This window comes from Xyrauchen texanus, chromosome 10, assembly GCF_025860055.1.
Source record: "Xyrauchen texanus isolate HMW12.3.18 chromosome 10, RBS_HiC_50CHRs, whole genome shotgun sequence".
In the NCBI taxonomy this organism is placed as follows: Eukaryota; Metazoa; Chordata; class Actinopteri; order Cypriniformes; family Catostomidae; genus Xyrauchen; species Xyrauchen texanus.
The window spans coordinates 12,713,634-12,726,468 of record NC_068285.1 but is presented as its reverse complement, the minus strand read 5'-3'; the positions used below and the strand labels follow the sequence as shown (position 1 = coordinate 12,726,468).

General features: G+C 38.1%; 1 protein-coding gene across 2 annotated transcripts in view; it reads right to left on the bottom strand.

The window, feature by feature from the left end:
- Positions 1–7,997: 7,997 nt before the first annotated feature.
- The window catches only part of LOC127650911 (cyclin-dependent kinase 12-like), a 35,082-nt gene continuing 30,244 nt past the window's right edge, over positions 7,998–12,835 (bottom strand). The window contains exon 13 of one of the 2 annotated variants that reach the window (XM_052136564.1): positions 7,998–9,167. In XM_052136564.1, the coding sequence (XP_051992524.1) occupies positions 8,917–9,167 (251 nt within the window). In that variant the 3' untranslated portion in view covers positions 7,998–8,916. The remainder of the gene's footprint in view (positions 9,168–12,835) is intronic. The other variant, XR_007971481.1, reaches the window with a different exon arrangement.

Sequence of the window (12,835 nt, the reverse complement as noted above, 5' to 3'; positions counted from 1 at the left end):
TACATATAGTAGCCCAAAAAGGTATTTTAGGCAGTAAAGTCACTTAAAAATGAACGAATATCATTGCATTAGAAAATTAAATATCAAAAGCAAGTCAGGGTTCCCACTCTTTACAAGGCACAATTTTCCAGGACATTTTTTGTGCCACACGGTTGCATTATTTAAGCAAAAACACACAAGAGGTAAAAATGTTATTTTTTTTCTTCAAAATTACATCTTCGACGGTTTAATTAAATTTCATCATCAAAAAGCGTGTCTAATCAAATGAATTTGTTAAAACAGATCAAATAAATGAAAATCAAATTTTTCAACATAACATTGCATTTAAGTGCTGCCCGACAGAACACAGATGTAAGTTGTTGCTTTAATACATTATCATTACTATTATTATTATTTAATTGCATTAAATGTGATCTTTTGTCCTATTTCATAAGTCCACTTAAACAGAGCTTTTATTTTGACGTTTCTCTGTTTTTTATTTTTTATTGTAGTTTCTCACCTGGATAAACAGTTTGCTATATGACCTAGTGTGATTTAATTAAATAAATATATACTCTGTATATCAACTTTTAAACAACTGGTGTCAAGGTGATTTTAGTGGCTGATTGCAGTAGCATAGATAGGGGGTGGCCGTGGCCACTATGGACCGAAGCCTGGCCACCCCACTCAAAAACTTTAGTTCTTTAGAGGTGAAATCATCCCTGTACAAATGTAGAAACTTAACATCGAACCACGTTCGCCAAACCTCTCCGTCCCAGGGTGTCATTGCAACCATTTCAATGTGCCACATTTCTGTGCCACCACAGACTGATCGCTTGCCCCTGCCTGGCCACCCATTTGAAAAACTCCTAGCTCCGCCCCTGGCTGTATCAAGTCAAGTGAACTTTTTATTTTGTTCCCATTTACATATTGGCCCCATTCACTTCCATTGTACACGCCTCATTGTAACCCCTGTTCTTGTATTTCTGTTTTAAGAAGTGACAAGTTCAGTCTCAAGTTCACACAGGTGTAATTCATCACATTTCCCATGGACATGTTCTACCAACGTTTGTCAAACAGGAAGTGTCCAAATACTTTTTGCCTTCATTTTGAACACCATATCTCTTGTTGTCATTTAAAACCCAACAAAAGTTTCACTTGAAATGTGCGCTTTCTTAAAAAAAAAAAATACATGTCACTTGGTTTGGTGTTTTGCTTCTAATGCATCGACATTCACACATTTGAAGTGTAGCTGATGTGTCCAAATATTCCTGGGACACTGTAGGAATAAAAAGCATCACACAATACAAGTAACTATGCTGCGAGTATAAATTATGTGTATGATATTTGGTACACAAAAAGGATAAAGGTATAAACACTGAATTATTGTTTATCCTGGATGCTTTATGTTCAAATGTCATAGCATAACTGATATTAAGATGATGTTTTGTTATCAAATATGGAGGAAAGTTTAGAGGCCCCTTGGGGCAGATAATCAAAACACGTGAATATTTGTGTGACGCAAATATTATGAAAAGTTTGTATCTGTTGAAAGCCAGTGATGCCTTTCATAATAATGATAAAACAAATCTTTGCAACTTGTATGCCCAAAAGTAATGCACAGTCCTACAGTGGGACATACTGCAGCAATCCTGCACTGACATACTGTAGATTGCATAGAAGGCTCATTAGCACCACTTAGTGGATAAAAATAAAACTTGATGCACTAAATAATGACAGAAAAACTAAAAAAACAACCCAATCTTGAATCAAATTTCACCTGACATCTAGAAGGTAGTGCAGTGGGTGAATCTTATGAAGAACGGTCCATGTCAGCCCAAAATCTCCCATTACTGTAAACTATTAGTGAAAATCATCAATAATTTTTTCTTTACTAAGATTGGCATAAATTAAACCACAAAAACTACAATGATTTTTAAATAGATTTAAATATATACATATTTTTTTATAATACAGTAAAAAAAATTCTTATTACAGTAATTAGGCAGTAAATCTGCTTAATATTGACATTGCTGTCAGAGATGAGCTGAAAAAGCTCCAATCTCACGATAGTCAACCAAATCAAATCTGAAACTACAGTGCTGTGGGAAAGTATGTGCCCCCTTCCTGATTTCTTCTATTTTTCATACTAAATTGTTTTAGATCTTCCAACGAGATATAACGTAACACAAAGGGAACCGGAGTAAACACAAATTTTTTTTTTTATTGAAGCAAGTTATCCAACACCTATCACCCATGTAAAAATCTAACTACCCCCTTAACCTTAATAGCATGTTGTGCCACCTTTAGCAGCAACAACAGCAACCAAAAGCTTCCGATAACTGGAGATCAGTCTTTCACAACACTGTGGTGGAGTTTTGGTCCACTCTTCTTTACAGAACTGCTTTAGTTCAGCCACATTGGAGGATTTGAGCATGAACTGCCCGTTTAAGGTCCTGCTACAGCATCTCAATCGGGTTTAAGTCAGGAATTTAACTAGGCCACTCCAAAACTTTAATCTGGCTTCTATTGAGACATTCAGAGGTGGACTTACTCCTATGATTTGTATCATCGTCTTGCTGCATAATCCAGTGGCGCTTGAGCTTCAACTCACGGACTGATGACAGGACGTTCTCCTTTAGGATTTTCTTAGACCAGAATTCATGTTTCCCTTAATTATTGCAAGTCACCCTGAAGCAGCAAAGCATCCCCACATCATCACACTACCACCATCATGCTTGACCGTAGGTATGATGTTCTTTTTGTGGAATTCTGTGTTTGATTTACTGCCAGATGTAACGGGACACGTCTTCCAAACAGTTCCACTTTCGACACAACAGTCCACAGAATATTCTCCCAAAAGCTTTGAGGATCATAAAGGTATTTTGGCAAAGTTCAGACGAGCCTTTAATGTTCTTCTGGGTTTGCAGTGGTTTTCACCTCGCAATTCTTCCATGGATTGCATTTTTGCCCAGTGTCTTTCTGATAGTGCAGTCACGAACAGTGACCTTCATTGACGCGAGAGAGGCCTGCAGTTCCTTGGATGTTGTCCTTGGCTTTTTTGTGACTTCCTGGAAGAGTTGTGGCAGTGCCCTTGGAGGAAGGTCAGCCACTTCTGGGAAGGTTCACTACTGTGCCAAGTTGTCTTCATTTGGAGATTCTGGCTCTCACTGTGATTCTTTGGAGTCCCAGAGCCTTTGAAATAGCTTTGTAACACTTCCCAGACTGATGCATTTCAATCACCTTTTTCCCCTCATCATTTTTTGGAATTTCTTTTGACCTTGGCATAGTGTGCTACTGGGTGAGACCTTTTAGCCAACTTCATGCTGCTGAAAAAGTTATGTAGGTGTTGATTTCATTGAACAGGGCGGCAGTAATCAGGCCTGTGTGCTTAGTTCAGCTGAACAATTTAGAATGAGACGTACACAAAAACAAAAGAAATCAGGATAAGGGCAAATACTTTTCCTCGGCACTGAATGTACAAATTTTCCCAATCAAGTCTCCAAGTTATTTTTCCGATCCCTGGCTGCACATCTCAGCAAGATTCACCTCCCAAAGCATCAAAAAGAGTTGCTTAAGAAATCCGCTTTAATCAAACGGTCCTCAGCAACTTTAGACTTATTCTAATCTCAATTTTCTCAGACCAAATGATTTTGAGCAACTCTGATAGATTTTTTTTTTTTTTGGCTTGAAAATGTTTGTACTATTGTGTCACAGAAGGGTTCCAGCAGCATTCATGACAGATGATGCAATCAAGGTCAGATACTGTATATTAACAGTGAGTGTATCCATTAGACAAAGTTCAACTGTTTCAAATCATTAAAATACAATGACTAAAAATGTAAATCTTAATTCAGTAATTTGAAAATAATGGCGTAATTAAAAGTAATTAATTAACAAAATGATTTAAGAAGTAATTAAATGGAACTCAATATAATGTGCATATCACCAGATTGGTTAATTTATTATTACAGGTGTTTGACTGATTTTGAAACTATTCAATAATGGTTCCCCTTAAAGGAATGTTTCACACCAAAATGCTCTTCTGCTGAACACAACGCTTTTTTGTAGCATGTTTCACCCTGTAGGTCCATGCAAAGCACATAAAAAAGCTCCAAAAGGCACATAAAGTCAGCATAAAAGTAATCCATAAAACTCCAGTGGTTTAATCCATGTCTTCAGAAGCGATGTGATACAGGTGAAATTCGAAAAATTTGAATATCGTGCAGAAGTTCATTAATTTCAGTAATTCAACTTAAAAGGTGAAACTAATATATTATATAGACTCACTACAAGCAAAGTAAGATATTTCAAGCCTTTATTTGATATAATTTTGATGATTATGGCTTACAGCTTATGAAAACCCCAAATTCAGAATCTCTGAAAATTAGAATATTACATGAAATCAATAAAAAAAAGGATTTTAAATACAGAAATGTCGGCCCTCTGAAAAGTATAATCATGCATATGTACTCAGTACTTGGTTTGGGCCCCTTTTGCATTAATTACTGCCTCAATGCGGCGTGGCATGGATGCTATCAGCCTGTGGCACTGCTGAGGTGTTATGGAAGACCAAGATGCTTCAATAGCGGCCTTCAGCTCTTCTGCATTGTTTGGTCTCATGTCTCTCATCTTTCTCTTGGCAATGCCCCATAGATTCTCTATGGGGTTCAGGTCAGGCGAGTTTGCTGGCCAATCAAGCACAGTAATACCATGGTCATTGAACCAGGTTTTGGTACTTTTGGCAGTGTGGGCAGGTGCCAAGTCCTGCTGGAAAATGAAGTCAGCATCTCCATAAAGCTTGTCTGCTGAAGGAAGCATGAAGTGCTCTAAAATGTCCCGGTAGACGGCTGCGTTGACTCTGGACTTAATAAAGCACAGTGGACCAACACCAGCCGATGACATGGCTCCCCAAACCAACACAGACTGTGGAAACTTCACACTGGACTTCAAGCATCTTGGATTGTGTGCCTCTCCATTCTTCCTCCAGACTCTGGGACCTTGGTTTCCAAATGAGATGCAAAATTTGCTCTCATCAGAAAAGAGGACTTTGGACCACTGAGCAACAGACCAGTTCTTTTTTTCTTTAGCCCAGGTAAGACGTTTGACATTTGAAGCCCATGTCCAGGACCCATCTGTGTGTGGTGGCTCTTGATGCAGTAACTCCAGCCTCAGTCCACTCCTTGTGAAGCTCCCCACACATTTGAATGGCCTTTTCCTGACAATCCTCTCCAGGCTACGGTCATCCCTGCTGCTTGTGCACCTTTTTCTTCCACACTTTTCCCTTCCACTTAACTTTCTATTAATGTGCTTTGATACAGCACTTTGAGAACATCCAACTTCTTTTGCAATTACCTTTTGAGGCTTTCCCTCCTTGTGGAGGGTGTCAATGATGGTTTTCTGCACAACTGTCAGGTCAGCAGTCTTCCCCATGATTGTGAATTCAACTGAACCTGACTGAGAGACCATTTAAAGGCTCAGGAACCCTTTGCAGGTGTTTAGCTGATTAGAGTGTGACACTTTGAGCCTACAATACTGAACCTTTTCACAATATTCTAATTTTCTGAGATTCTGAATTTGGGGTTTTCATAAGCTGTAAGCCATAATCATCAAAATTATATCAAATAAAGGCTTGAAATATCTTACTTTGCTTGTAATGAGTCTATATAATATATTAGTTTCACCTTTTAAGTTGAATTACTGAAATTAATGAAGTTTTGCACGATATTCTAATTTTTCGAGTTTCACCTGTAGGTGTGGGTGAGAAACAGATCAATATTTGCAAGTCCTTTTTTACTATAAAACTCCACTTTCACTTCCACATATTTTTCTTTTGTTTTTTGCCGATTCAATTGGAGATTTATAGTAAAATGTACAAATATTAACCTGTTTCTAAACCACACCTACCATATAGCTTCAAAAGACATAAAACCATTAAATCACTGGAGTGTATTACTTATATGCTCCCTTTATGTGCTTTTTGGAATTGCAAAGTTCTTGCCACTACTCACTTGCATTGTATAGACCTACAAAGCTGAGATAATATTCTAAAAATCTTAAATTGTGTTCTGCAGAGTAACTAAAGTCATACACATCTGGGATGGCATGAGGGTGAGTAAATGAGAATTTTCATTTTTGGGTGAACCATTTATTTAATGCCTCTTCCTGGAATTTCCAAAATATTCATATTCACAAATAGAATATCCAGATTTTTCTAACAATTCCTGGATTCCACTGGTAACTAAGCAAAAATGTCATTCAATAATTTCCATGCCAACAGTTGCAATTTAAGCCTGTGGACTAGTCAAACTGGCTTGCCTTTTCTTTTTTTTAACCATTGGAGATTTGCCTGCATTCTGCAAAATATTCAACACTGGAATATCCTCACTCAGATTTATTCAGCATTTTCATCTCAAATATAAACTCTGACAAGCCCACAGGACCTGATCTGACCTAACCAGATGCCCCATATGAGCCATACTGTTAGTCCCATTGTATCTCAGAAATGGTTTAAATCTCATTTTGGCATAAAATATTTGCATGTAACTCATCCTGATCCTAAACCAAATACTGTAGGATTTGTTTAGGACTGGTGTTGTTCCTTTTCTAATCAATTGAACGTACAATTTTCACCTGGCTAACTATAAAATAGGCAAATAAATAAAAGTCTTGTAATGGTACGAGATTAGTTGGGAACTTTATCTACTAAGATCTAAACAAGATGTCTTTAGACTGGCTAATCTTTATGTCTTTTGAATTTAAGCATATGAATGCATAATAAAATAAAGAACCTGTTATAAAATGGTGTAAACTGATGAGCCAAAACATTATGACCATTAAGCCTAATATGCTGTTGGTCCTCCACTTGCCACCAAAATAGTGGAAACGGGTGTTGTCCACTCACCTAGACATGGACTACATGACCCCTGAAGGTGTCCTGTGGTGCACACCAAAACATTGGCAGCAGATTCTTCAAGTCCTGTAAGTTGAGAGGTGGAGCCGCCGTGGATCAGACTTGTTAGTTCAGCACATCCCACAGATGCTCAATTGGATTGAGATCTGGGGAATTCGGTGACCAGGGCAACACCTTGAACACTTCATCATGTTCCACAAATCTTTCCCTAACAATGTGTGCAGTGTGACACAATGCATTATTCTGCTGAAAGAGGCCACTGCCATTAAGGAATACCATTGCCATGAAGGGGTGTACCTGGTCTGCAATGACGGCACGTGCCAAATTGACATCCATTTCAATGGTCTGACCCAGGCTTTCCCTGCAGAACATTACCCAGAGCATCATATTCCCACAGTGCATCCTGGTGCCAACACGTCCCCAGGTAAACGGCACACACATACATGGCCGTCCACGTGATATAAAAGAAAACGTAGTGACCAAGTGACCTCCTTCCACTGCTCCAAGGTCCAGTTCAGACACTCGCATATCCATTGTAGGCGCATTCAACGGTGGACAGGAGTCACCATGGGCACTTTCCTGCGGCAGATTGCAATGCACTGTGTTGACACATTCTTCCTGTAACCATCATTAAAATCTTCTGTGACTTGTGCCACAGTAGACCTTCAGTAGGTTTGGACCAGGCGGGACAGCCTTCGTTGCACTCATGCATCGAGCCTTGGGTGCCAAACATCCTGTCACCGGTTTGTGGTTTGTGCCTCCTCGGACATCTGTCAGCAGGTACTCACCTCTGCTGACCATGAGCACCCCACTAGCCTTGCTGTTTCAGAGATGCTCTGACCCGGTCATCTGGCCATAACAATTTGGCCCTTGTCAAAGTTGCTCGGGTCTTTACTCCTGCCTATTTCTCTTGCATTAAACACATTGACTATGAGAACTGATTGTTCGCTTAGCATCTAATCTATCCAGACCTTGACATGTGCCCTTGTTAGATGATCAAGGTTATTCACTTCACCTGTGAGTGGTCATAATGTTTTGGCTCATCAGTGTACATGACTTCTATATATACTTGTAAGTAAACCTTAGCAAACACATTGTACTCAGCCACATTTTTTCTTTATTGAGATTTACAACATGTACAGTTGGCATTGTCAAATCAAAGTTTGCTAATTCACTTCAGTTCAGTTGTTTCAAGCAGGAATTCTGAGGATATCTTCATTTTAAAGAGCTTTACAAAACTGCATGGTCCTGATCGAAAACAACATACTCTGATGAAAGTACCTTGTTCTACAAGCATTTAAAGAAGGCCACCTGATTCCCCCCATGAAGTTCTAAATAAAAACACCCCTTTTGCACATGAGCTTGTAAAAATTTGAGAAAACAATGTTCTGCTCAAGAAAATAATTCCTAATTTTCCTTTTCTCGCTGTATTGGATCAGACCAAAAGAATAAAAGTAGTGTAAGCCGGACCAAGTGTGTCTTTACAGAAATTCAGGTCAGTCAAGAAAATTACTTCAGAAATGTATGCAGCCCTCAAAAGAATCACATCTATCTCCATCTAAAAATGTGGCATCTTCATCTCGGGTTCAAAGTTTGTTGCTGCAAGTTTTACAGTTGAAATGCAGGAAAAGACGGCCTCCAAATAACGCTGTACATCGTTGGGAGGGATGAACATCATCCATTTAGCCTTCAAGAGTTTATCCTTTAAAGGGACAGTTCACCCATACACAAGAATTCTGTCATCATTTACCCACCCTCATGTTGTTTCAAACCTTCTGATTGCATGTTTTTCTCCATACAATGAAAGTGAAGTGACTATCACACTGCCTAACTTCATGAGGGTGAGAAAATGACAGAATTTACATGATTGAGTGAACTATCCCTTTAACATTCACTTTTTCCTTTAAAGGAAGAAATATATTAATAAGTAGTAAACACAGGTGATGTGTAGTTAAAGCACACTGATTACAAAAATAAACAACAAATAAAGTTCATAATACATTTCAGACAAAGAATGCACAACTTTATGTGGTGTACCGCAAGTCTCGATCCTGGGTAAACTGAGTTTCAGCACCAGCGTTTGCCAGGCCTGTAGCAGGCGAGGCGGCGTAAGAGGAAGCCGGCAGAGGGGTCGTGCTCGAGGGTAAGGAGCATCCCAGTTCTGCGGGAGGATGTCTGCTCTCAGAGGCCTGCTGGGAGATGAGCTGTAGCAGGGTGGCTGCTACGTCTGAAGTCACATCGTGAGCTAAAGCCTCAGCCTTTGCCAATTCGGCATCTGCCAGAAAAAAAAGAAAAGAGTCATACACAATACTCTTGTAATCATAATGAGTTTGAATTATAACTCAACTGATACAGCATAGGTCATGGGTTCAAATCCTACGGAAATGTATACCTTGAATGCACAGTAAGCCGCTTTGGATTAAAGCATCGGCCAAATGCACAAATGTATTTCATTAATTCACGTTAATTCTCAAGCACAGAAAGTGACAGTTGTGTTGCATGAGCTTCAGCATTAAAAAATGACCTAGGTTTTTGCCGGACTAACGTACTAAGGGTACCTTTTTAATTTTTGTAATAATGTAATTAGAAGGAATAATTAGAATTACAGTATTATTTAGCGCACATTAAAAACTTAGAAAGTCAGCTAGCCTGATTTGCTCTTTAAAGGGGAGTTCATTACAATTCTGTCAATTTGCTCTTCCATATGTTGTTCATGCCTTTCTTCCATGGAACACAAAAGGAGATCTTAAGCTTCAGTCACCATTCACTTTCATTATAACTCTTTCCATACAGTGAAAGTGAATGGTGACTCAGACTAGTAACATCTGCTGAATATTTCCTTTTGAGTTGCTCAAAGAGAGAGTCATACAGGGTTGGAACAATGTAGGGGTAAGCACGTGACAAAATGTTCATTTTTGATGCAACTATCCCTTTGACAACGTACTGTATTCATGTTGCATGTTCGACACACATGACGTATATGGTATGTCAAATATGTGAAAATGTAATGTGACGCATCAGAAGCTTTAGTTGTATTGCATTTACTGATTTGAATGCAGAGAGAGTGATGTATCAAGTTTATCCATGAATGTTTTAAATATCGTAGGGCTACTGTACTCAAATATTAAAATGCTATTAATCTGAAATCACTCAGCAAGATCTGACGGACTTGTCATTACTGAAGAAAGGAATTCTGCTGTTTTAGGGACAAAAAAAAAAAGGCGGCATTAATTGATCACTAGCTGAATGAAGACATGCAGTAAGAAAACTATCAAATGCTAAAGCAGGACCACTTCCAAATCGCTGAAAACGGTCAAAAGTAAGCCAACAGACACGCAAAGGATGGACTTTCAATTCAGAAATGCGAAACAATCCAGAATGTAGGCAATTCACCAGTTAGAGTGAGTGAAAACTCATTTCACAAATATATGTTTCCCTATTCTCAGTTCAGCTCCGGCTTCTGTACTAAATGTTTTACTTGTAAAACTCAGAATTGCAGTACAGTTTATGTCAATAGCTTGATAAACTGCTTGTTTCTACACATTCCCTAGCATCTTTGAAAGAATACACGTTAAATTACTATGCAATTGTCGACGACTGATGTTGATTTCTGGGATTGGATGCGGTCATTATTTCCAGACAAATGTTGGATTACTTTTATTCTAAATGTAAGAAATGTGTTAACTCAGATTCATATTGGAAATTAGGTGAATTTTTTAAAGTATCAGATTATATATTGCTTTAGTTTTTCTTTGGGCGTTTGTTGATGGAATCGTTGAATATGTATAATGCATTTCTAAAAGTCAGATATTATTATTAACATTATACACTTCTTCATTACATAATATTACACATTTTTAAATCAAAGCTGTGCAGCTTTTATTTTCTGAGATCCCTTAAAATATATTTGTATTTGCAGTATCCTGTATTACAGTTGAAGTCAGAAGTTTACATACACTTAGGTTGAAGTCATTAAAACTTTAATCACTCCACAGATTTTATATTAGCAAACTATAGTTTTGGCAAGTTGTTTAGGGCATCTACTTTATGCATGATACAAGTCATTTTTCCAACAATTGTTTACAGACAGATTGTTTCACTTTTATTTGACTATATCACAATTCCAGTAGATCAGAAGTTTACATACAGTAAGTTAACTGTGCATTTAAACAGCTTGGAAAATTCCAGAAAATGTAAAACCATTAGACAAATAGCTAATTAGCTTCTGATAGGTGTACTGATTTGGAGGTGTACCTGTGGATGTATTTTAAGTCCTACCTTCAGACTCAGTGGCTCTTTGCTTGACATCATGGGAAAATCAATTAAATCAGCCAAGACCTCCAAAAGAAAAGAAACAAATTTGTGGACCTCCACAAGTCTGGTTCATCCTTGGGGGCAAATTCCAAATGGCTGAAGATACCACGTTCAACTGTACAAACAATATTACGCAAATGTAAACAACATGGGACGACACAGCCATCATACTGCTCAGGAAGGAGATGTATTCTGTCAGATATTTTGATGCAAAAAGTGCAAATCAATCCCATAACAACAGCAAAGGACCTTGTGAAGATGCTGGAGGAAACGGCTGGACAAGTATCTATATCCACAGTAAAACAAGTCCTATATCGACATAACCTGAAAGGTTGCTCAGCAAGGAAGAAGCCGCTGCTCCAAAACTGCCATAAAAAAAAGCCAGACTACAGTTTGCAAGTGCACATGGGGACAAAGATCTTACTTTTTGGAGAAATGTCCTCTGGTCTAATGAAACAAAAAAAAAATGTTTTAACATTTTGGCCATAATGACCATCTTTATGCTGGGAGGAACAAGGGTGAGGTTTGCAAGCCAAAGAACACCATCCCAACTGAGAAGCATGGGGGTGGCAGCATCATGTTGTGGGGGTGCTTTGCTGCAAGAGGAACTGGTGCACTTCACAAAATAGATGTCATCATGAGGAAGGAAAATTATGTGGATATATTGAAAAAACATCTCAAGACATCAGCCAGGAAGTTAAAGCTCTGTTACAAATGGACAATGACCCCAAGCATACCTCCAAAGCTGTGGCAAAATGGCTTAAGGACAACAAAGTCAATGTATTGGAGTGGCCATCACAAAGCCCTGACCTCAATCCGATAGAACATTTGTGGGCAGGAACTGAAAAAGTGTGTGTGAGCAAGGAGACAAACCTGACTCAGTTACACCAGTTCAGTCTGGATGAATGGGACAGAATTCCAGCAACTTATTGTGAGAAGCTTGTGGAAGGCTACCCAAAACATCTGACCCAAGTTAAACCTCATAAAGGCAATGCTACCAAATACTAACAGTGTATGTAAACTTCTGACCCACTGGGAATGTGATGCAAGAAATAATTCTATCTTCTATTATTTGGACATTTCACATTTTTAAAATAAAGTTAAGACTAAGACAGGGAATGTTTTCAACAAGTAAATGTCAGGAATTGTGAAAAACTGAGTTTAAATGTATTTGGCTGAGGTGTATGTAAACTTCTGACTTCAACAGTATACAATTTTGAAAAACTATCCGATTGTTTTTCTGCTAAGATCAACAAAATTATTTGATAAAACTTTAAAATGAGGCATTAGTTAACATTAACTAAAAATGACCGATTGCGTTATATTAACTAACATTAACAAATATTAAGCTGAAAAAGATATTCAGTTAATTGTTTGCCATTATACCCAATGCATTAACTAATGCAACCTTATTGTAACGTTTTCAGCGAACAAGCAGCAAATAAATGCTAAGCGCTTACTCCCAATCCTAAGAAAATGTTTTGTATATTAAAAGACAACACTGAATTAAATTCTAGTGACACAGCAGCTGAAACAGACACTATGGGTTAGGAGAAGGAACAATCTTCTGTAGTCTTGGCCTAGGTGAGGTACATTAAATGTTAAAACGCTTTGAAAAATAAGTGTTTG